The 25,114-nt window shown below is 58.5% G+C and overlaps 1 protein-coding gene across 1 annotated transcript; it reads left to right on the top strand.

Moving 5' to 3' along the window:
- The first annotated feature begins 740 nt into the window (after nucleotides 1-740).
- LOC132809643 (fos-related antigen 1-like) lies at nucleotides 741-25,114 on the top strand. Its single transcript, XM_060822584.1, has 4 exons — nucleotides 741-826; nucleotides 12,615-12,857; nucleotides 22,045-22,152; nucleotides 24,253-25,114. The coding sequence occupies exons 1-4, from the start codon at nucleotides 764-766 to the stop codon at nucleotides 24,760-24,762; spliced, it is 924 nt and encodes a 307-aa protein (XP_060678567.1). The 5' UTR covers nucleotides 741-763; the 3' UTR covers nucleotides 24,763-25,114.

Genomic DNA, 25,114 nt, shown 5'->3' with positions numbered 1-25,114 from the left:
GGTGTGTATGTGTGTGTGTGTATGTGTCTGTGGGTGTGTGTGTGTGGGTGTGTGTGTCTGTGTGTGGGTGTGTTGTGATGCCCACTGAGGTTTCCTGGGGAGGTGGGGCTGGTTTGCTGAAGCCCCCCTTGGTTGAGTGAGGGGGGGGGGTGTGGGGAGAGATCTCCCTGTGACCGCTTTGCCTGGGCCAGCTGGAGAGACAGAAAGGGGGCTAGGAGGGAGCTCCCTGCCGCTAGAGCGGCCTGTGTGTGAGACAGCTGCTGAGGGATTCCCTGCAGGAACCCCCGACCATATATGGGCAGGTGCGTCACCAGCTGGGGAAATTGCAACAGCCCTGTCCCTCTCAGAGAGAGTGCAACTGCTTTGTACAATGTGCTTCAGTGACATGATCCTGTTTGGATTCCCAGGCTTTTTTTCTGCTGTTTTAAAATAACTAGAGGGTGAAAAGTTACCTTTTTGGAGTAGACATGTGCTAAATAAACGGCTGGTTCATTCATTCATCGAGTGGGATCTCTCTCTCTCTCTCTCTTTTAATGTGAACTCTTCCCCCTCTCCACCAAACCCCTGCACATTTTATTTTGTTCCCTTGCAAGAATTTCTCTTCCTCCACCCCCCCTCAGGGCCGGGCGAGGTGCCCCTTTTATGAGCTGTCGGCGGGAGGAGACTTGTGAGGGTGAGTCACCCCGCTCAGAGGTTGGATTTTACCCTCACACACACACACAGACACAGAGACACACAGACAGCTCACTCTCCCACAGCCAGCATGTTCCCAGGGAGTTACAGAGGCACTGGCTCCTACCCCGCGGGCCACCACAGAGCAGCACAGGTAAGGGCAATGCCTTTTGGCAGGGATCACAGCCGGTGGGTCACTGACACCGGCTGGTGGGGGGGGGCCTGAGATCCGCGACTTCAGAACCACTCTCTGGAGTGTCTTGATGTGGAGGGGCCGGGGGTGGGAGGTCAAACTTAAAACTCACACAACACCAGGTTACAGTCCAACAGGTTCATTTGGAAGCACTAGCTTTCGAAGCACTGCCCCTTTATCAGGGGGTTGTGGGGATAACTGATGAACGACTAGAGTTGGGGCTTCCAATTAAACCTGTTGGACTATAACCCCCCCCCCCCCCCCCCGGGGCTGTGTGAGTTTTAACAATCCACACTTAGTGTGTGACCTGGGATCAACTATGTGTGTGTGAGACAGAGAGATACCTGGGATATGTGTGTGTGTGTAAGAGAGAGAGAGAGAGACAGACAGACCTGGGATATGTGTCTGTGTGTAAGATAGAGAGAGAGAGACAGACAGACCTGGGAGATGTGTGTGTGTGTGTAAGAGAGAGAGAGAGAGAGAGAGAGAGACAGACCTGGGATATGTGTCTGTGTGTAAGATAGAGAGAGAGAGACAGACAGACCTGGGAGATGTGTGTGTGTGTAAGAGAGAGAGAGAGAGACAGACAGACCTGGGATATGTGTGTGTGTGAGAGAGAGAGAGAGAGAGAGACAGACCTGGGATGTGTGTGTGTGTGTGTGTGTGAGAGAGAGAGAGACAGACAGACCTGGGATGTGTGTGTGTGTGTGTGTGTGAGAGAGAGAGAGACAGACCTGGGATATGTGTGTGTGTGTGTAAGAGAGAGAGAGAGAGACAGACAGACCTGGGATATGTGTGTGTGTGAGAGAGAGAGACAGACAGACAGACAGACAGACCTGGGATATGTGTGTGTGTGTGTGTAAGATAGAGAGAGAGAGACAGACCTGGGATATGTGTGTGTGTGTGTGAGAGAGAGAGAGAGAGAGACAGACCTGGGATATGTGTGTGTGTGTGTGTGTGTGTGTGTGTGTGTGTGTGAGAGAGAGAGAGAGAGAGACAGACCTGGGATATGTGTGTGTGTGTGTGTGTGTGTGTGTGTGAGAGAGAGAGACAGACAGACCTGGGATATGTGTGTGTGTGTGTGTGAGAGAGAGACAGACCTGGGATGTGTGTGTGTGTAAGAGAGAGAGAGAGACCTGGGATATGTGTGTGTGTGTGTGAGAGAGAGAGAGAGAGAGAGAGACCTGGGATATGTGTGTGTGTGTGTGTGTGTGAGAGAGACAGACAGACAGACCTGGGATATGTGTGTGTGTGTGTGTGTAAGAGAGAGAGAGATAGACCTGGGATATGTGTGTGTGTGTGTGTGTAAGAGAGAGAGAGACAGACCTGGGATATGTGTGTGTGTGTGTAAGAGAGAGAGAGAGAGAGAGACAGACCTGGGATATGTGTGTGTGTGTGTAAGAGAGAGAGAGAGAGAGAGACAGACCTGGGATATGTGTGTGTGTGTGTGTGTGAGAGAGAGAGAGACAGACAGACCTGGGATATGTGTGTGTGAGAGAGAGACAGACAGACAGACAGACAGACCTGGGATATGTGTGTGTGTGTGTGTAAGAGAGAGAGAGAGACAGACCTGGGATATGTGTGTGAGTGTGAGTGTGTGAGAGAGAGAGAGACACCTATCTGGATGTGCCCTGACCTTGACCCCAGGGTCTGTGTTCCAGTCAGCCTGGGGATAGGGTCAGTATGGGATCTGTGATCCACTCAGTGTGCGCATGTGACCTAGGATCCAGCCTCTGTGTGTGTGTCTGTCTGTCTCTGTGTGTGTGTGGCCTGCTGTGTACATATGGGATGTGACATCGATAATTTGGGGGGGTTCTGTGAGCCGGTGTCTCTGTGCGACTGTCCATCAGTCTGTGTGTGACCCTGGTGAATGATCCAGCCTGTGCCCCTGACTCGGTAATCAGTGCCTCTATGTGTTGGGGAGGGGAGGGGGAGGGGGAGAATCTGGGATCCACTCCACCTGTGAATGTGATCCACTGCATCTGAGATCCAGCCAGTTTCTGTGTGCATGGCACCCAACCTGGGATCCACTGTGTGGATGGTCTGGGATCCAGCCTATTCCTGTGGATCCAGTCTCCATGTAATGTGATCCATTGTGTGTATCCAGTCTCTGTGTGACCGTGATCCACTGCGAGTGGGTGATCTGGGACCAGTCTCTGTGTGACCGTGATCCACTGCGAGTGGGTGATCTGGGACCAGTCTCTGTGTGACCGTGATCCACTGCATGCAGGTGATCTGGGACCTGTCTCTGTGTGACCGTGATCCACTGCGTGCGGGTGATCTGGGACCAGTCTCTGTGTGACTGTGATCCACTGCGTGTGGGTGATCTGGGACCAGTCTCTGTGTGACTGTGATCCACTGTGAGTGGGTGATCTGGGACCACTCTCTGCGTGACTATGGTCCACTGAACATGAGTGCAATCTGGGATCCAGTCTGTGAGACTGCAAGTCAACTGCATGTAGGTGTGATCTGGGACCAGGTCTGTGTGTGACCATCCATGGTGTGATTGGGGATCCAGTCTGTATGGTTCAACACCGATGAACCACCTTCTCTCAGTGGATCCCGTCACCTCCAGGCCCCTGTCTCAATGGATCCTGCCCCCTCCAGGTCCCTGTCTCAGTGGATCCCGTCACCTCCAGGCCCCTGTCTCAGTGGATCCTGCCCCCTCCGGGTCCTTGTCTCAGTAGATCCCGTCACCTCCAGGCCCCTGACTCAGTGGATCCGTCACCTCCAGGCCCCTGTCTCAGTGGATCCCGTCACCTCCAGGCCCCTGTCTCAGTGGATCCCGTCACCTCCAGGTCCCTGTCTCAGTGGATCCCGTCACCTCCAGGCCTCTGTCTCAGTGGATCCTGCCCCCTCCAGGCCCCTGTCTCAGTGGATCCCGTCACCTCCAGGTCCCTGTCTCAGTGGATCCCGTCACCTCCAGGCCTCTGTCTCAGTGGATCCTGCCCCCTCCAGACCCCTGACTCAGTGGATCCCGTCACCTCCAGGCCCCTGTCTCAGTGGATCCCGTCACCTCCAGGCCCCTGACTCAGTGGATCCTGCCCCGTCCAGGCCCCTGACTCAGTGGATCCCGTCACCTCCAGGCCCCTGACTCAGTGGATCCTGTCACCTCCAGGCCCCTGTCTCAGTGGATCCCGCCACCTCCAGGCGCCTCTCTCAGTGGATCCCGTCACCTCCAGGCCCCTCTCTCAGTGGATCCTGCCCCCTCCAGGCCCCTGACTCAGTGGACCCCGTCACCTCCAGGCCCCTGTCTCAGTGGATCCCGCCACCACCAGGCCCCTCTCTCAGTGGATCCCGTCACATCCAGGCCTCTGTCTCAGTGGATCCTGCCCCCTCCAGGCCCCTCTCTCAGTGGATCCCGTCAACTCCAGGCCTCTGTCTCAGTGGATCCTGCCCCCTCCAGGCCCCTGACTCAGTGGATCCCATCACCTCCAGGCCCCTGTCTCAGTGGATCCCTCACCTCCAGGCCCCTGTCTCAGTGGATCCCGTCACCTCCAGGCCCCTGACTCAGTGGATCCCTCACCTCCAGGCCCCTGACTCAGTGGATCCCGTCACCTCCAGGCCCCTGACTCAGTGGATCCCGTCACCTCCAGGCCCCTGACTCAGTGGATCCCGTCACCTCCAGGCCCCTGACTCAGTGGATCCTGCCCCCTCCAGGCCCCTGTCTCAGTGGATCCCGTCACCTCCGGGCCCCTGTCTCAGTGGATCCCTCACCTCCAGGCCCCTGTCTCAGTGGATCCCGTCACCTCCAGGCCCCTGACTCAGTGGATCCCTCACCTCCAGGCTCCTGACTCAGTGGATCCCGTCACCTCCAGGCCCCTGTCTCAGTGGATCCCGTCACCTCCAGGCCCCTGACTCAGTGGATCCTGCCCCCTCCAGGCCCCTGTCTCAGTGGATCCCGTCACCTCCAGGCCCCTGACTCAGTGGATCCCGTCACCTCCAGGCCCCTGACTCAGTGGATCCCTCACCTCCAGGCCCCTGTCTCAGTGGATCCCGTCACCTCCAGGCCCCTGACTCAGTGGATCCCGTCACCTCCAGGCCCCTGACTCAGTGGATCCTGCCCCCTCCAGGCCCCTGTCTCAGTGGATCCCGTCACCTCCAGGCCCCTGACTCAGTGGATCCCGTCACCTCCAGGCCCCTGTCTCAGTGGATCCCTAACCTCCAGGCCCCTGTCTCAGTGGATCCCGTCACCTCCAGGCCCCTGACTCAGTGGATCCCTCACCTCCAGGCCCCTGTCTCAGTAGATCCTGCCCCCTCCAGGCCCCTGTCTCAGTGGATACTGTCACCTCCAGGCCCCTGACTCAGTGGATCCCGTCACCTCCAGGCCCCTCTGTCAGTGGATCCCGTCACCTCCAGGCCCCTGTCTCAGTGGATCCCGTCACCTCCAGGCCCCTGACTCAGTGGATCCCTCACCTCCAGGCCCCTGTCTCAGTGGATCCCGTCACCTCCAGGCCCCTGTCTCAGTGGATCCCGTCACCTCCAGGCCCCTGACTCAGTGGATCCCATCACCTCCAGGCCCCTGACTCAGTGGATCCCGCCACCTCCAGGCCCCTGTCTCAGTGGATCCCGTCACCTCCAGCCCCCTGACTCAGTGGATCCCGTCACCTCCAGGCCCCTGTCTCAGTGGATCCCGTCACCTCCAGGCCCCTGACTCAGTGGATCCCGTCACCTCCAGGCCCCTGTCTCAGTGGATCCTGCCCCCTCCAGGCCCCTGACTCAGTGGATCCTGCCTCCTCCAGGCCCCTGACTCAGTGGATCCCTCACCTCCAGGCCCCTGACTCAGTGGATCCTGCCCTCTCCAGGCCCCGACTCAGTGGATCCTGCCCCCTCCAGGCCCCTGACTCAGTGGATCCCGTCACCTCCAGGCCCCTGACTCAGTGGATCCCGTCACCTCCAGGCCCCTGTCTCAGTGGATCCTGCCCCCTCCAGGCCCCTGACTCAGTGGATCCTGCCCCCTCCAGGCCCCTGACTCAGTGGATCCCTCACCTCCAGGCCCCTGACTCAGTGGATCCTGCCCTCTCCAGGCCCCGACTCAGTGGATCCTGCCCCCTCCAGGCCCCTGACTCAGTGGATCCCGTCACCTCCAGGCCCCTGACTCAGTGGATCCCGTCACCTCCAGGCCCCTGACTCAGTGGATCCTGCCCCCTCCAGGCCCCTGACTCAGTGGATCCTGCCACCTCCAGGCCCCTGTCTCAGTGGATCCTGCCCCCTCCAGGCCCCTGACTCAGTGGATCCCTCACCTCCAGGCCCCTGACTCAGTGGATCCTGCCCTCTCCAGGCCCCGACTCAGTGGATCCTGCCCCCTCCAGGCCCCTGACTCAGTGGATCCTGCCCCCTCCAGGCCCCTGTCTCAGTGGATCCCATCACCTCCAGGCCCCTGTCTCAGTGGATCCTGCCCCCTCCAGGCCCCTGTCTCAGTGGATCCCGCCACCTCCAGGCCCCTGTCTCAGTGGATCCCGTCACCTCCTGCCCCCTGACTCAGTGGATCCCGTCACCTCCAGGCCCCTGTCTCAGTGGATCCCGTCACCTCCAGGCCCCTGACTCAGTGGATCCCGTCACCTCCAGGCCCCTGTCTCAGTGGATCCTGCCCCCTCCAGGCCCCTGACTCAGTGGATCCTGCCTCCTCCAGGCCCCTGACTCAGTGGATCCCTCACCTCCAGGCCCCTGACTCAGTGGATCCTGCCCTCTCCAGGCCCCGACTCAGTGGATCCTGCCCCCTCCAGGCCCCTGACTCAGTGGATCCCGTCACCTCCAGGCCCCTGACTCAGTGGATCCCGTCACCTCCAGGCCCCTGTCTCAGTGGATCCTGCCCCCTCCAGGCCCCTGACTCAGTGGATCCTGCCCCCTCCAGGCCCCTGACTCAGTGGATCCCTCACCTCCAGGCCCCTGACTCAGTGGATCCTGCCCTCTCCAGGCCCCGACTCAGTGGATCCTGCCCCCTCCAGGCCCCTGACTCAGTGGATCCCGTCACCTCCAGGCCCCTGACTCAGTGGATCCCGTCACCTCCAGGCCCCTGACTCAGTGGATCCTGCCCCCTCCAGGCCCCTGACTCAGTGGATCCTGCCACCTCCAGGCCCCTGTCTCAGTGGATCCTGCCCCCTCCAGGCCCCTGACTCAGTGGATCCCTCACCTCCAGGCCCCTGACTCAGTGGATCCTGCCCTCTCCAGGCCCCGACTCAGTGGATCCTGCCCCCTCCAGGCCCCTGTCTCAGTGGATCCTGCCCCCTCCAGGCCCCTGTCTCAGTGGATCCCATCACCTCCAGGCCCCTGTCTCAGTGGATCCTGCCCCCTCCAGGCCCCTGTCTCAGTGGATCCTGCCCCCTCCAGGCCCCTGTCTCAGTGGATCCCATCACCTCCAGGCCCCTGACTCAGTGGATCCTGCCCCCTCCAGGCCCCTGACTCAGTGGATCCCTCACCTCCAGGCCCCTGACTCAGTGGATCCTGCCCCCTCCAGGCCCGTTGCCTGCTCTCGTTGAGCCTCCAACCCCTATTGACCTGCAGCTTCACAGGGCAAAGGTCAGCCCATTCTGAGTCTGACCATCTCCCCATCGCTGTCCGGGGGGAGGTTTGTCAAAACGTCCCCTCTGAAAGCACCATCCCAGAGCACAGAGCTAGGCAGTGACAAACACGGGGGGAGAGAGAAACAGAGAGAGAGAGAGGGGGGGAAGGTGAGAGAGGGGGTATAGAGAGGGAGGGGGAGAGAGAGAAGGGGAGAGACGGGGGGGAGAGAGAGAAGGGGAGAGACGGGGGGAGAGAGAGAGACAGTGAGAGGGGGGTATAGAGAGACAGGGGACAGGGAGAGACAGGGGGCAGGGAGAGACAGGGGACAGGGAGAGACAGGGGACAGGGAGAGAGAGGGGGCAGGGAGAGACAGGGGGACAGGGAGAGACAGGGGGCAGGGAGAGAGAGGGGACAGGGAGAGACAGGGGACAGGGAGAGAGAGGGGACAGGGAGAGAGAGGGGACAGGGAGAGACAGGGGACAGGGAGAGAGAGGGGACAGGGAGAGAGAGGGGACAGGGAGAGACAGGGGACAGGGAGAGACAGGGGACAGGGAGAGACAGGGGACAGGGAGAGAGACAGGGGACAGGGAGAGACAGGGGGACAGGGAGAGACAGGGGGCAGGGAGAGAGAGGGGACAGGGAGAGAGAGGGGACAGGGAGAGACAGGGGACAGGGAGAGACAGGGGACAGGGAGAGACAGGGGACAGGGAGAGAGACAGGGGACAGGGAGAGACAGGGGGACAGGGAGAGACAGGGGACAGGGAGAGAGACAGGGGACAGGGAGAGGACTGGACACTGAGGGTCAGACAGTCAGACAGCATTGAAACCGACCCCTTGGCCCAGGCCCTCCGTGCTGACCAGATATCCTAAATTCATCCAGTCCCATTTGCCGGCATTTGGCCCATATCCCTCTATAACATTCCTATTCGTATATCCATCCAGATGTCTTTTATGTGGAGTGAGAGAGAAGGAATAAAGAGAGAGACAGAGAGAGAGACAGAGACAGAGAGAAGGGGGATTGAGAAGAGGTGGGAGACAGAGGGAGAGACAGAGAAAGAGAGAGACAAGGAGCGAGAGAAAGAGACACAGAGAGAGAAGGAAACAGAGATAGAGAGAGAGGGAGAGAGAAAGAGACAGAGAGAGAGAGAGAAAACCAAATTTGATTCCAGCCTCAGGCCACTGTCTGTGTGGAGTTTGCACATTCTCCCCGTGTCTGCGTGGGGTTTCCTCTGGGTGCTCCGGTTTCCTCCCACAGTCCAACGATGTGCGGGTTAGAGTGGATTGGCCGTGCTAAATTGTCCCATAGTGCCCAGGGATGTGCAGGTTAGGGTGGATTGGCCGGGCTAAATTGCCCCATAGTGCCCAGGGATGTGCAGGTTAGGGTGGATTGGCCGTGCTAAATTGTCCCATAGTGCCCAGGGATGTGCAGGTTAGGGTGGATTGGCCATGAGATAGGGTAGGGAGAGTGGGTCTGAGTGGGAGGTTCTTTGGAGGGTCGGTGTGGACTAAATGGGCCGAATGGCCTGCTTCCACACTGTAGGTGATTCTGTGAGTGAGGTGGGGGGGCTACAGAGTCACAGGAGGAGCAGGGTCCAGAGAGAGAGGGGCAGAGAGAGAGAGAGGAGGGCAGAGAGAGAGAGACAGACAGAGAGAGAGAGGGGCAGAGAGAGAGAGAGAGGGGCAGAGAGAAAGAGGGGCAGAGAGAGAGAGAGAGAGAGAGAGGGGCAGACAGAGAGAGAGGAGGGTAGACAGAGAGAGAGGGGCAGACAGAGAGAGAGGAGGGCAGACAGAGAGAGAGAGAGGAGGGCAGACAGAGAGAGAGGGGAAGACAGAGAGAGAGGAGGGCAGACAGAGAGAGAGAGAGGGGGGCAGACAGAGAGAGAGGAGGGTAGACAGAGAGAGAGGGGCAGACAGAGAGAGAGGGGGGCAGACAGAGAGAGAGAGGAGGGCAGACAGAGTTGGACAAGCAGCAGAATGCGAGAGGGAAAGGGCTGAATGTGCCGATGAGGAGGCAGTGTAGGCACAGCTCTTGGATACGTTGAAGAGTGAGGCGCAGATGCTTGCGTTAAGGACAGGGCTGTAGATGGAGGTGTGGTGTCAGCGGGTCAGCCATGACCTTTATTGAACAGTGAAACAGTCTCAGGCGCTCGCACCCAGCCCCATGGAACCATCCTCATAACCACCACTGTCAGCTACAAACACAGCCTGCTTCAATGGTCAGCTACAGGCAGCTCAGGGGCAGGACACAGGGACAGGTTAGAGTAGGGGTGACCCACCGACTGTCCCACAGCATGGTGCCACTCTCTGGCTCAACAACACTCCCCTCAATTAAAGAAACTCTCTCTGTATTCTCATCTAAATCCTGGCCCCTCAGCGTCTCTCGGGTGAAGTCTCAGTTATGGCTCAGTGAGTCTCTCTCATTCTCTCTCTCTCTCTCTTTCTCTTTCTCTCTCTCTCACTCTCATATTTACTCCCCCCTAAACCTGTAAGTCAGGAAACCCCACTCCAGGCACTCAACCACATTAAAGGGAGTGCCTCACTGTGGGAGGGTCAGTGCTGAGGGAGCGCCGCACTGTGGGAGGGTCAGTGCTGAGGGAGCGGGCACTGTCGGAGGGTCAGTGCTGAGGGAGCGGGCACTGTCGGAGGGTCAGTGCTGAGGGAGTGGGCACTGTTGGAGGGTCAGTGCTGAAGGAGCGCTGCACTGTCGGAGGGTCAGTGCTGAGGGAGTGGGCACTGTCGGAGGGTCAGCGCTGAGGGAGTGGGCACTGTCGGAGGGTCAGTGCTGAGGGAGTGGGCACTGTCAGAGGGTCAGTGCTGAGGGAGTGCCGCACTGTCGGAGGGTCAGTGCTGAGGGAGTGGGCACTGTCAGAGGGTCAGTGCTGAGGGAGTGGGCACTGTCAGAGGGTCAGTGCTGAGGGAGTGCTGCACTGTCGGAGGGTCAGTGCTGAGGGAGTGCCGCACTGTCGGAGGGTCTGTGCTGAGGGAGTGGGCACTGTCAGAGGGTCAGTGCTGAGGGAGCGTTGCACTGTCGGAGGGTCTGTGCTGAGGGAGTGCCACACTGTCAGAGGATGAAAAGAGCCCACTGTTGCCAGTGAAAGAAGCGCAGCCAGAAATCTGATAGCTCTCTCTGAACAACGTAACCAGGAACAGGTCGAGTCATAGAACTGTACAGCACGGAAACAGACCCTTCAGTCCAACTCATCCATGCCAGAGATATCTCAAAGTTATTTAGGGGTGGCATGGTGGCTCAGTGGTTAGCACTGCTGCCTCACAGCACCATGGTCCCAGGTTTGATTCCAGCCTCGGGTGACTGTCTGTGTGGAGTTTGCACATTCTCCCTGTGTCTGCGAGGGTTTCCACTCACAGTCCAAAGATGTGCAGTTCAGGGTGGATTGGTCGTGCTAAATTGCCCATAGTGTTAGGTGCGTTAGTCAGAGGGAAATGGGTCTGGGTGGATGATTCTTCGGAGGGTCGATGTGAACTTGTTGGGCCGAAGGGCCTGTTTCCACACTGTAGGGAACCTAATCTAATCTAGTCCCATGTACCAGCCCATATTCCTCCAAACCCTTCCTATTCATATACCCATCCAAATGCCTCTTAAATGTTGCAATTATACCAGCCTCCACCACATCCTCTGGCAGCTCATTCCATACACGCACCACCCTCTGTGTGAAAAATTGCCCCTTGGGTCCCTTTTATATCTTTCCCCTCTCACCCTAAACCTATGCCCTCTCGTTCTGGACTCCCTGACCCCAGGGAAAAGACTTTGCCTATTTACCCTATCCATGTCCCTCATAATTTTGTAAACCTCTATAAGATCACCCCTCAGCCTCCGACGCTCCAGGGAAAACAGCCCCAGCCTGTTCAGCCTCTCCCTGTAGCTCAGATCCTCCAACCCTGGCAACATCCTTGTAAATCTTTTCTGAACCCTTTCAAGTTTCACAACATCTTTCCGATAGGAAGGAGACCAGAGGTATTGGCTGAGAAGTGGCAGATGGAGTTTAATTCAGATAAATGTGGGGTGCTGCATTTTGGGAAAGTGAATCTTAGCAGGACTTATACACTTAATGGTAAGGTCCTAGGGAGTGTTGCTGAACAAAGAGACCTTGGAGTGCAGGTTCATAGCTCCTTGAAAGTGGAGTCGCAGGTAGATAGGATAGTGAAGGTGGCGTTTGGTATGCTTTCCTTTATTGGTCAGAGTATTGAGTACAGGAGTTGGGAGGTCATGTTGCGGCTGTACAGGACATTGGTTAGGCCACTGTTGGAATATTGCGTGCTGACAGTCAGTGTAAGATCGGTGTGTGTGCGCACGTGTGTGCGTGCGGTGTGTGTGCGTACGTGCTGTGTGTGTGTGTATATGTGCTGTGTATGTGTGCGCGTGCTGTGTGTGTACATGCTGTGTGCGTGTGTATATGTACTGTGTATGTGTGCGCGTGCTGTGTATGTGCTGTGTGCGGGTGTGTGTGTGTGTGTACGTGGTGTGTGTGTGTGTGTACTTGCTGTGTGTGTGTGTGTGTGTGTACGTGGTGTGTGTGTGTGTGTACGTGGTGTGTGTGTGTGTACTTGCTGTGTGTGTGTGTACGTGGTGTGTGTGTGTGTGTGTGTACGTGGTGTGTGCGTGTACGTGGTGTGCGTGTACGTGGTGTGTGTGTACGTGCTGTGTGTGTGTACGTGGTGTGTGTGTGTGTGTGTACGTGGTGTGTGTGTGTACGTGGTGTGTGTGTGTACGTGCTGTGTGTGTGTACGTGGTGTGTGTGTGTGTGTGTGTGTGTGTACGTGCTGTGTGTACGTGCTGTGTGTGTGTACGTGGTGTGTGTGTACGTGGTGTGTGTACGTGTGAGCTTGCTTTCCACATGCTGGCTGCTACACTCCGTGCAGTCTAACACATGAGCGTGCTGTGGTAAAGAGCCCAATCCTGGGAAGTCCCTTCATGGGCGATAGAAATAGACCCATTACCTTCACTCTGGGAGTGACGGGTGCTGGAGATCTGTAACATGATGGAGCAGGGCATCCATGGAAGGTGGCCACACCCAGACCATCTTCCTGGTCCCAGTGGAGATGGTTGGCTGGGGAGACCGATACAGATCATTAATCCAAGCAGGAGAAAGCTGTCTCTCTTGGGTGAGGGGTGGGGAGAATTCGCTCCCGCGGGCAGAGGCCGGGGCAGGGGGGAATGGTGGGGGTGAAACTGGGCATTGACGTCTTTTAACCCCGCTTCCCCTTCTCCCCTCCCCCTCCCTGTCAGAAATACGGCCTAGCCCAGGGGGGCATGGGCACCGCAGCACCGTCTCTCACCACCATCACCAGCAGTCAGGACCTGCAGTGGATGGTGCAGCCCACGGTGATCACACCCTCGACGTCCAGCCTCGAACCCCGACCCTATCCATACCCGCCCCTGGCCATGGGCTCTGCCCTGGGTGGGCCGCGGGCAGGGGTGATCAGGTCCTTCGCGCCCCCCCTCGGTGGGAGGAGACAGAAAGAGGAGGAGGTAGGTTGGCCAAGATTTTCCTTTTGTTTTCATTCATTTGTGGGCCTTGGGCTGAAGAGCATTGAGTGCCCTGTCCCTAATTGCCCGCCCTTCAGAAGGTGGGGTGGGGGCGGGTGAGCGGCCATCTTGAACCGCTGCAGTCCGTGTGCTGTGGGTCAGCCCCTGAGGGAGGGAATCCCAGGATTCTGACCCAGCGGCACTGAAGGAACGGCCGATAGATTTCCAAATCGGGATGGGGAGTGGGGAATTTGCAGAGGGTGGGGTGTTCCCAAGTACCTGCTGCTGCCCCTTGTCCTTCCGGGTGGAAGTTCTCATGGATTTGGAAGGTGCTGTCTAAGAATCGTTCATGTTCCCTGCACTGCGATGTTCAGTCATTTCTTTCTCCTGTCCTTAATTGCCCCCCCCCCCGGTGTTGGTGAGCAGCTTCAGTCTGTGTGCTGTGGGTTAGACCCACACAGCGCTGTTAGGGGGGAGGGGAGTTCCAGGATTCTGACCCAGCCGCACTGAAGGAACGGCTGATGTATCTCCAAGGTCAGCGTGGGGAATAGCTCAGAGGGGAATCTTTACAAGAGGAATGGGGTCCCCTGTATCTGCTGCCCCTTGTCCTTCCAGATGGAAGTGGCCATGGGTTTGGAAGGTGCTGCCTGAGGGTCTTTGGTGAGTTGCTGCAGTGTGTCTTGTAGCTGGTACACCCTGAGCATCGGTGGGGGGGAGGGAGGATGTGGTTCCCATCGAGCGGGGGCTGCTTTGTCCCTGGACGGTATCGAGCTTCTCGAGTGTAGTTGGAGCTGCCCCCATCCAGGGGCAAGTGGGGAGTGTTCCCTCACCCCCCCGAGTTGAGTGACAGAGCTTTTCGAGATTTGAGTGATATGAGGGCAGGTTCGAGTAAAGAAGTATAAGTCATTTACAATGCACTTCGACAAAGTTTATCACTGACACAGCATCATCCTACAGCAGCTGAGGGGACACAGTACAAGTGCATAGCCTGCAAATTACTGACACACCCCCACCCAGGGGACCCCCTGTAAACACTGACACACCCCCACCCGGGGACTCCCTGTAAACACTGACACACCCCCACCCGGGGACTCCCTGTAAACACTGACACACCCCCACCCGGGGACTCCCTGTAAACACTGACACACTCCCCTCTCACCCTGTAAATACTGACACACTCCTCTTCCCCCCTGGAAACACTGACACACTCCCCCCTCCCCCCTGTAAACACTGACACACTCCCCCCTCCCCCTGTAAACACTGACACACTCCCCCCTCCCCTATAAATACTGACACACTCCCCCCCATAAACACTGACACACTCCCCCCTCCCCCCTGGAAACACTGACACACTCCCCCCTCCCCCCTGTAAACACTGACACACTCCCCCCTCCCCTATAAATACTGACACACTCCCCCCCATAAACACTGACACACTCCCCCCTCCCCCTGTAAATACTGACACACTCCCCCCTTCCTCCTGTAAACAATGATACACTCCCCCCTCCCCCTGTAAACACTGACACACTCCCCCCTCCCCCCGTAAACACTGACACACTCCCCCTCCCCCCTGTAAACACTGACACACTCCCCCCTGTAAACACTGACACACTCCCCCCTCCCCCCTGTAAACACTGACACACTCCCCCCTGTAAACACTGACACACTCCCCCCTCACCCTGTAAACACTGACACACTCCCCCCTCCCCCCTGTAAACACTGACACACTCCCCCTCCCTGTGTAAACACTGACACACTCCCCCCTCCCCCCTGTAAACACTGACACACTCCCCCCTCACCCTGTAAACACTGACACACTTCCCCTCCCCCTGTAAACACTGACACACTCCCCCTCCCCCCTGTAAACACTGACACACTCCCCCTCCCTGTGTAAACACTGACACACTCCCCCCTCCCCCCGTAAACACTGACACACTCCCCCCTGTAAACACTGACACACTCCCCCCTCACCCTGTAAACACTGACACACTCCCCCTCCCCCCTGTAAACACTGACACACTTCCCCTCCCCCTGTAAACACTGACACACTCCCCCCTCCCCCCTGTAAACACTGACACACTTCCCCCCCCGTAAACACTGACACACTCCCCCCTCCCCTCCTGTAAACACTGACACACTCCCCCCTCCCCCTGTAAATACTGACACACTCCTCCCTCCCCCAGGGACCCCCTGTAAATACTGATATACTCTCCACTCCCAGGGACCCCATCAACTTACTAACATACATCCTGGGGATTCCAATAAATATTCACATGCTCCTTGGAGACCATTAGCAACTGCAGACCCATGTATAGGGCTCTGGAATCTAATCGAGGGGTTTGGGGTGGTTTATACACAGAATAACAGATACCCGGGAGTGAGTTACAGACAGGAATCTAATCGAGGGGTTCGGGATGGTTTATATACAGAATAACAGATACCCGAGAGGGAGTTACAGACTGGAATCTAATCGAGGGGTTCGGGGTGGTTTATATACAGAATAATAGATCCCCGGGAGTGAGTTACAGACTGGAATCTAATCGAGGGGTTCAGGATGGTTTATATACAGAATAACAGATACCCGAGAGGGAGCTACAGACTGGAATCTAATCGAGGGGTCCGGTGGGGTTAATATACAGAATAACAGATCCCCAGGAGTGAGTTACAGACTGGAATTTAATCGAGGGGTTCGGGGTGGTTTATATACAGAATAACAGATCCCTGGGAGTGAGTTACAGACTGGAATCTAATCGAGGGGTCCGGTGGGGTTAATATACAGAATAACAGATCCCTGGGAGTGAGTTACAGACTGGAATCTAATCGAGAGGTCCGGTGGGGTTAATATACAGAATAACAGATCCCCGGGAGTGAGTTACAGACCGGAATCTAATCGAGAGGTCCGGTGGGGTTAACATACAGAATAACAGATACCCGGGAGTGAGTTACAGACTGGAATCTAATCGAGGGGTTTGCGGTGATTTATATACAGAGACGGAGAGGGAGAGACACAGAGAGTGAGAGAGACAGAGACAGAGAGAAAGAGAGAGGGAGAGAGAGAGAGAGGGGGAGAGAGAGAGGGAGATAGAGAGAAAGAGAGTGGGAGAGAGCAAGAGAGAGAGAGGGAGTGACACAGAGAGTGAGAGAGAGACAGAGAGAGAGAGAGAGAGAGAGAGAGAGAGAGATGGAACAGTCATTGGCAGGGCCCGGCCTGGCACAGGGTTTAAACTGGCTGGGTCCTGTGTCTGCCTTTTCCCACCTTCCCGTCTGTCTGATTCCCAGCCAGCAGCTGCACAGACTCCATGAGAAACAGATGTTGGGGCTGGGTGTGAGGAAGACAGCCAGACATGTGCTGTGTTGGGAACAGGCAGCCTCGCTGGCAGAACACTCGCTCCACGGGCTGGGAAACCTCCCGGACTGTCTGCAGGTGCAGCCAGAGGCCACTCGGCCCATTCGGGTCTGCACCGTCCCCCTGGGCAGAGCATCCACAGGGTGAACGGCAAAAGGCTTTTCCCTCGGGTGGGGGCAGTCCAAAACCAAAGGGTATAGGTTAAAGGTGAGAGGGCAACTTTCTCGCACAGAGGGTGGTTGTATGTGGAATGAAATGCCAAGATGCAGGTACAATGTTTAAAAGACATTGAGTACACGAGTAGGAAAGGGTTTGGGGGGGGATTGGGACCAGGAGCAGGTAGGTAAGACAGGTTTAATTTGAGATTATGGTCAGCATGGACTGGTTGGGCCGAAGGGCCTGTTTCCATGCTGGATGACCCTATGGCAGATGCAGTACAATGACAGCATTTAAAAGGCATCTGGGTGGGTACATGGATAGGAAGGGTTTACAGGGAAAAGGGGCAAGTGTTTAAATGGGACGAGGTTAGTTTGGGAAACTTGGCCGGCATTGACCAGTTGGACCACAGAGTCTGCTCCTGAGCGGTATGACTCCAGGACTCCCCAATACCTACAATCCCACATTGTACAATGCTCTCTGTCTGTCTGTCTGTCTCTCTCCCCCTCTCTGCACATCCCTGGGCACTATGGGACAATTTAGCACGGCCAATCCACCCTAACCTGCACATCCCTGGGCACTATGGGACAATTTAGCATGGTCAATCCACCCTAACCTGCACATCCCTGGGCACTATGGGACAATTTAGCACGGCCAATCCACCCTAACCTGCACATCCCTGGGCACTATGGGACAATTTAGCACGGCCAATCCACCCTAACCTGCACATCTTTGGACTGTGGGAGGAAACTGGAGCACCCGGAGGAAACCCCACACGGACAAGGGGAGAACGTGCAAACTCCACACAGACAGTCGCCCGAGGGAGGGATCAAACTTGGGTCTCTAACACTGTTAGAGCTGAAAATGTGTTGCTGTAAAAGCGCAGCAGGTGAGGCAGTTCGTTGGATGCTGCCTGACCTGCTGCGCTTTTCCAGCAACACATTTTCAGCTCTGATACTCCAGCATCTGCAGACCTCACTTTCTCCTCTCTAACACTGTTAGGCAGCAGCCCTAACCACTGAGCCACCCTCTCGAAAGGCTTGCTCTCTCTCTCTCTCAATCGAGGGGTTTTATCTTTGCTCTGGAAAACTGTGGGCCGACCTGCCTTAAACCCAGGGATGAGAGGCGGTGAGTCAGAGCTCTTTCCAGGGCACGAAGCTGGCTGAAGATTGGAATTATTTCCTGCGGCTGAGCACGTGTCTTGCTGGCCCAGTGCTGAGCGGGTGAGTCACTCATAGCTCTTGCCTGACTCACGCTCAGTTCTGACTGGCATATCCTGTTCCTTAAAGTCACCACCACCCACCCTCCCACCCCCACCCTCAAGCCCAATCCACACACAGACTCAGCAACTCCCCCCTCACAACCCACCCTCCAGCGTCTCCTTATTTGAGGAAGCATAATCTGGCTGTTGAGGGAGAATAAAGAAGACTTATTCCTGGTGGTATCACTGATGGATGCAGAGGGACTGGATCGATTCGCGCCTTCTTCACAGGAGTTTCGTAGAATGTGGAAATGGGGTGGGGGGGTTTGCTGTGTGGATCTGACAGAATCCCACCACAGAGATTTATCGGGATGTTGCCAGGTATTGAACGTTTGGGAACAAGGCTGAACAGCGCTGAGGGAGTGCCGCACTGTTGGAGGGTCAGTGCTGAGGGAGTGCCGCACTGTCGGAGGGTCAGTACTGAGGGAGTGCCGCACTGTCGGAGGGTCAGTACTGAGGGAGTGCCGCACTGTCGGAGGGTCAGTGCTGAGGGAGTGCCGCACTGTTGGAGGGTCAGTGCTGAGGGAGTGCCGCACTGTCGGAGGGTCAGTACTGAGGGAGTGCCGCACTGTCGGAGGGTCAGTGCTGAGGGAGTGCCGCACTGTCGGAGGGTCAGTACTGAGGGAGTGCTGCACTGTCGGAGGGTCAGTTCTGAGGGAGAGCTGCACTGTCGGAGGGTCAGGGCTGAGGGAGCGGGCACTGTCGGAGGGTCAGTGCTGAGGGAGTGGGCACTGTCGGAGGGTCAGGGCTGAGGGAGCGCCGCACTGTCGGAGGGTCAGTGCTGAGGGAGCGCCGCACTGTCGGAGGGTCAGTACTGAGGGAGTGCTGCACTGTCGGAGGGTCAGCGCTGAGGGTGTGCTGCACTGTCGGAGGGTCAGTACTGAGGGAGTGCCGCACTGTCGGAGGGTCAGTGCTGAGGGAGTGGGCACTGTCGGAGGGTCAGGGCTGAGGGAGCGCCGCACTGTCGGAGGGTCAGTGCTGAGGGAGCGCCGCACTGTCGGAGGGTCAGTACTGAGGGAGTGCTGCACTGTCGGAGGGTCAGCGCTGAGGGTGTGCTGCACTGTCGGAGGGTCAGTACTGAGGGAGTGCCGCACTGTCGGAGGGTCAGTGCTGAGGGAGTGCTGCACTGTCGGGGGGTCAGCTCTGAGGGAGCGCCGCACTGTCGGAGGGTCAGGGCTGAGGGAGTGGACACTGTCGGAGGGTCAGTGCTGAGGGAGTGGGCACTGTCGGAGGGTCAGTGCTGAGGGAGTGGGCAATGTCAGAGGGTCAGTGCTGACACAGTGGGCACTGTCGGAGGGTCAGTTCTGAGACAGCGGGCACTGTCGGAGGGTCAGTGCTGAGACAGCGGGCACTGTCGGAGGGTCAGTGCTGAGGGAGTGGGCACTGTCGGAGGGTCAGTGCTGAGGGAGTGGGCACTGTCGGAGGGTCAGTGCTGAGGGAGTGCTGCACTGTCGGAGGGTCAGTGCTGAGGGAGCGGGCACTGTCGGAGGGTCAGGGCTGAGGGAGTGGGCAATGTCAGAGGGTCAGTGCTGACACAGTGGGCACTGTCGGCGGGTCAGTGCTGCACTGTCGGAGGGTCAGTTCTGAGACAGCGGGCACTGTCAGAGGGTCAGTGCTGAGACAGCAGGCACTGTCGGAGGGTCAGTGCTGAGGGAGAGGGCACTGTCGGAGGGTCAGTGCTGAGGGAGTGGGCACTGTCGGAGGGTCAGTGCTGAGGGTGCGGGCACTGTCAGAGGGTCAGTGCTGAGGGAGAGGGCACTGTCGGAGGGTCAGTGCTGAGGGAGTGGGCACTGTCGGAGGGTCAGTGCTGAGGGTGCGGGCACTGTCGGAGGGTCAGTGCTGAGGGTGCGGGCACTGTCGGAGGGTCAGTGCTGAGGGAGCGCCGCACTGTCGGAGTGTCAGTGATGAGGGAGCGCCGCATTGTCGGAGGGTCAGTGCTGAGGGAGCGGGCATTGTCGGAGGGTCAGCGCTGAGGGAGTAGGCAATGTCAGAGGGTCAGTGCTGACACAGTGGGCACTGTCAGAGGGTCAGTGCTGAGGGAGTGGGCACTGTCGGAGGGTCAGTGCTGAGGGAGTGGGCACTGTCGGAGGGTCAGTGCTGAGGGAGTTGGCACTGTCGGAGGGTCAGTGCTGAGGGTGCGGGCACTGTCGGAGGGTCAGTGCTGAGGGAGTGGGCAATGTCGGAGGGTCAGTGCTGAGGGAGTTGGCACTGTCGGAGGGTCAGTGCTGAGGGAGTTGGCACTGTCGGAGGGTCAGTGCTGAGGGAGCGCCGCACTGTCGGAGGGTCAGTGCTGAGGGAGCGCCGCACGGTCGGAGGGTCAGTGCTGAGGGAGCGGGCATTGTAGGAGGGTCAGCGCTGAGGGAGCGGGCACTGTCAGAGGGTCAGTGCTGACACAGTGGGCACTGTCGGAGAGTCAGTGCTGAGGGAGAGGGCACTGTCGGAGGGTCAGTGCTGAGGGAGAGGGCACTGTCGGAGGGTCAGTGCTGAGGGAGCGGGCACTGTTGGAGGATCAGTGCTGAGGGAGCGGGCACTGTCGGAGGGTCAGTGCTGAGGGAGTGGGTACTGTCGGAGGGTCAGTGCTGAGGGAGAGGGCACTGTCGGAGGGTCAGTGCTGAGGGAGTGGGCACTGTCGGAGGGTCAGTGCTGAGGGAGAGGGCACTGTCGGAGGGTCAGTGCTGAGGGAGTGGGCACTGTCGGAGGGTCAGTGCTGAGGGAGTGGGCACTGTCGGAGGGTCAGTGCTGAGGGAGTGGGCACTGCTGGAGAGTCATTTAACCCTCGATGAATTTGTGAACTAAATGACCATCCCCCTCTGAGCTTCGCCCCACCATCCCGGGATCCACTGAAATCCCCTCCAGCTGACCGGCTCTGACAGATCTCTGAGGTGGTTCCGCTCAGACATAGAAACTGAGAAACCTGGAGCAGGAGTGGGCTGTTTGGCCATTTGAGCCTGTTCGGCCAATCACTATCATCCCTGGCCGGTCTCCCATCACTCGGGCCCCACAGAGTCGATCTATCTCCTTGAAACCATTCAATATTTTGACCTCCTGTGGCAGACAATCCTACAGACTCACCACGGTCTGGGGGAGGTGGGTGGGGAAGAGGTTTCCCCTCGTCTCGGTCCTAAACAGTTTCCTCGCGTTAAACTGTGACCCCTGGTCCTGAACTCACAAGGCAGGGGAACAACCAGTCCGTGCTGAATCTCACCTCAAACTAAACTCCCCTTCACCTGCCTTCTCCTAGCCCACGTCCCTCCAAACATGGCATGTTCACATACTTATCTCAGTCGTTGAAATGTAACCGTGCCCACGCCAAGCCCTTCCTCAGGAGGTTCATTTCCAAACCCTCTGTGTAAAATAATTTGCCCCCACGACTTTTTAAAACCTCTCACTTTAGTCTCGGAATCTCCCATCCTCGGACCCCCATTAACCATATTTATACCCCACGTTTCTGGAAACCTCCAATAAAGGCTGTCTCTCAACCACCGACAGTGCCCGCTCCCTCAGCACTGACCCTCCGACAGTGCCCACTCCCTCAACACTGACCCTCCGACAGTGCCCAATCCCTCAGCACTGACCCTCCGACACTACCCACTCCCTCAGCACTGACCCTCCAACAGTACCCACTCCCTCAGCACTGACCCTCCGACAGTGCCCAATCCCTCAGCACTGACCCTCCGACAGTACCCACTCCCTCAGCACTGACCCTCCGACAGTGCCAACTCCCTCAGCACTGACCCTCCGACAGTGCCCACTCCCTCAGCACTGACCCTCCGATAGTGCGGCACTCCCTCAGCACTGACCCTCCGACAGTGCCCACTCCCTCAGCACTGACCCTCCGACAGTGCCCACTCCCTCAGCACTGACCCTCCAACAGTACCCACTCCCTCAGCACTGACCCTCCGACAGTGCGGCACTCCCTCAGCATTGACCCTCCGACAGTGCCCACTCCCTCAACATTGACCCTCCGACAGTGCCCACTCCCTCAGCACTGACCCTCCGACAGTGCCCACTCCCTCAGCACTGTCCCTCCGACAGTGCCCACTCCCTCAGCACTGACCCTCCGACAGTGTGGCACACCCTCAGCACTGATCCTCCAACAGTGCCCACTCCCTCAGCACTGACCCTCCGACAGTGCCCACTCCCTCAGCACTGATCCTCCGACAGTGCCCACTCCCTCAGCACTGACCCTCCGACAGTGCCCACTCCCTCAGCACTGACCCTCCGACAGTGTGGCACTCCCTCAGCACTGACCCTGGGAGTGTTGGAGGTTTCTGATTTGGTCTTGTCCCTGTGAGATTTGGTGGTGAAGGGAGTGCACTGCTCACTGAGCCCCTTGCTCGCCTCTGCTTGCGGGGGGGGGGGGGGGGGGGGGGGGCGATGTGTGTGTGTGTGTCTGTTATTGATGCCTGCGCTGTGATCATTTCCAGCTCTCCCCGGAGGAGGAAGAGAGGAGGAAACTTCGGAGAGAGAGGAACAAAGTGGCAGCAGCCAAGTGCCGGAATCGTCGGAGAGAGCTGACCGACAGGCTACAGACAGTGAGTGTGTCTGTGTCAGAGAGAGACCGAGGGCTACAGGCGCAGGGGAGGGGGAGAGGGAGGGGAGGGGGACAGGGAGAGGGAGAGAGAGAGGGAGGGGAGGGAGCGAGGGGAGGGGAGAGGGAGGGGAGAGGGAGAGGGAGAGGGAGAGGGAGGGAGCGAGGGGAAGGGAGAGGGAGAGGGAGAGGGAGGGGAGAGGGAGAGGGAGAGGGAGAGGGAGGGAGTGAGGGGAGGGGAGAGGGTGAGGGAGGGAGCGAGGGGAGGGGAGGGGAGAGGGAGGGAGCGAGGGGAGAGGGAGGGAGCGAGGGGAGAGGGAGGGAGCGAGGGGAGGGGAGAGGGAGAGTGAGGGAGCGAGGAGAGGGAGAGGGAGAGGGAGGGGAGAGGGGCGAGGGAGAGGGAGGGGTGAGGGGCGAGGGAGAGAGAGTGGGAGGGGAGAGGGGCGAGGGGGGGGAGAGAGAGAGGGAGGGGAGAGGGGCGAGGGGGGGAGAGAGAGAGAGAGAGAGAGGGAGGGATAGGGAGCGCGAGAGAGAGGGAGGGGATAGGGAACGGGAGAGAGAGGGAGGGAGGGCATAGGGAATGTGAGAGAGAGAGGGAGGGGAGAGGGGCGAGGGAGAGAGAGAGAGGGAGGGGAGAGAGGCGATGGGGGGAGAGAGAGAGAGAGGGAGGGATAGGGAGCGGGAGAGAGAGGGGGAGGGGATAGGGAGCGGGAGAGAGAGGGGGAGGGGATAGGGAGCGGGAGAGAGAGGGGCGAGGGGATAGGGAGCGGGAGAGAGAGGGAGGGGATAGGGAGCGGGAGAGAGAGGGAGGGGATAGGGAGCGGGAGAGAGAGGGAGGGGATAGGGAGCGGGAGAGAGAGGGGGAGGGGATAGGGAGCGGGAGAGAGAGGGGGAGGGGATAGGGAGCGGGAGAGAGAGGGGGAGGGGATAGGGAGCGGGAGAGAGAGGGGGAGGGGATAGGGAGCGGGAGAGAGAGGGGGAGGGGATAGGGAGCGGGAGAGAGAGGGGGAGGGGATAGGGAGCGGGAGAGAGAGAAAGGGAGGGGATAGGGAGCAGGAGAGAGAGGGGCGAGGGAGAGAGAGAGAGGGAGGGGATAGGGAGTGGGAGAGAGAGGGAGGGGATAGGGAGTGGGAGAGAGAGGGAGGGGATAGGGAGTGGGAGAGAGAGGGAGGGGATAGGGAGTGGGAGAGAGAGGGAGGGGATAGGGAGCGGGGGAGAGAGGGAGGGAGGGGAGAGGGAGAGAGAGAGGAGAGGGGCGAGGGAGAGACAGATTCAGAGAGAGGGAGAGAGAGAGGGAGGGGAGACGGAGGGAGAGAGGGACGGGAGTTGGGAGAGGAGAGGAGAGAGGGGGAGAGAGAGAGAGGGAGAGAGAGAGGAAAGGGGCAAGGGAGAGAGAGGGAGGGGAGAGGGAGGGGGAGAGAGAGAGAGAGGGGGAGAGAGAGAGGGAGGGGAGAAGAGAAGGGCGAGGGAGATGGAGAGAGAGAGGGAGGGGAGAGGGAGAGACTGAGGGAGAGGGAGGGGGGGGAGAGAACGAGGGAGGAGAGAGAGAGTGACTGAGGGAGGGGAGAGGGAGAGGAAGAGGAGAGAAAGGGAGAGCCAGTGAGAAAATCGTCCCTGTCACAGCAAATCCTGGGACAGTGTAGAGGGAGCTTTACACTGTATCTAACCCCGTGCTGTCCCTGTGCTGGGGGTGTTTGATGGGGGACAGTGTAGAGGGAGCTTTACTCTGTATCTAACCCCGTGCTGTCCCTGTCCTGGGGATGTTTGATGGGGGACAGTGTAGAGGGAGCTTTACTCTGTATCTAACCCCGTGCTGTCCCTGTCCTGGGGAGTGTTTGATGGGGGGACAGTGTAGAGGGAGCTTTACTCTGTATCTAACCCCGTGCTGCCCCTGTCCTGGGGGTGTTTGATGGGGGACAGTGTAGAGGGAGCTTTACTCTGTATCTGACCCTGTGCTGTTCCTGTCCTGGGGAGTGTTTGATGGGCGACAGTGTAAAGGGAGCTTTACTCTGTATCTAACCCGTGCTGTCCCTGTCCTGGGGCTCTATGCTTATTGCTTGATTTCCGTTTGGGAGGACCAATGGAGTTGACCCCCTTTTGACAGGAAACTGACCAACTGGAGGATGTGAAGTCGGGCCTACAGAAGGAAATAGCTGACTTGCAGAAGGAGAAGGAGAGACTCGAATTCATCCTGGAAGCACACCAGCCCATCTGCAAACTCCCGGACGACTCCCGGGCTCCCTCAACATCTGGCATGGCCAAGGCTCGTTCGGAGAGGCCAAGGGACCTGGTTGCCGGGGCGACGGGCAGCTCTTGCAGGCCCAAGCCCCCGAGAGTGGCCATCGAGCCCGCCTCCAGCCGGGAGGGGCCGGAGCCTGAGGCCCTGCACACCCCCACCCTGGCGCGCACCCCCTCGGGCACTCCCTTTGCCACCGGCCTGACCTTCACCTACCCGGGCACCGTCTTCGACCTGGAACCTGCCGCCGGGCCCTCCGGCCAGGCCCCGGGCCTGTACACGACCCCGGAGCCTTGCTCTGCTGCCCATCGCCGTGGCAGCAGCAGCGGCGACCAATCGTCCGACTCGCTCAGTTCGCCGACCTTGGTGACCCTTTAAGGCGCCCGGCAACCCGCGGGGTCGGTGTCAGGGAGGGGGAGAGGAATTTATCGTCATAGAAAGGTCAAGGGTCATCTGGATGGGGCACGATGAGGTGGAATTTGGCAGGGGAGGGTGATGGTGGGGAGTCCCTTCCCACACCAAGGAATTAATGGCGTCCTCTTCCCATTCCCAAAGCCCTGACCTCCTTGTGAGACATGGAGCCTTTAACCCACCAACCTTAACCTCCCCTCTTCCCCCACCCCGCCATTAACCCTAGGCATGGGGTGGGGTCATGACCTCAAGGTTGCCAACTGACCCCTAGCAATGGCTGCCCAATGAGGGGGGAGGGGGGTGGTTCCAAGAAGATTTG

The sequence above is a fragment of the Hemiscyllium ocellatum genome, unplaced genomic scaffold, assembly GCF_020745735.1.
Source record: "Hemiscyllium ocellatum isolate sHemOce1 unplaced genomic scaffold, sHemOce1.pat.X.cur. scaffold_1326_pat_ctg1, whole genome shotgun sequence".
NCBI classification, from domain to species: domain Eukaryota; kingdom Metazoa; phylum Chordata; class Chondrichthyes; order Orectolobiformes; family Hemiscylliidae; genus Hemiscyllium; species Hemiscyllium ocellatum.
The sequence above is the reverse complement of the archived record's forward strand: the minus strand, read 5'-3'. Positions and strand labels throughout refer to the sequence as shown.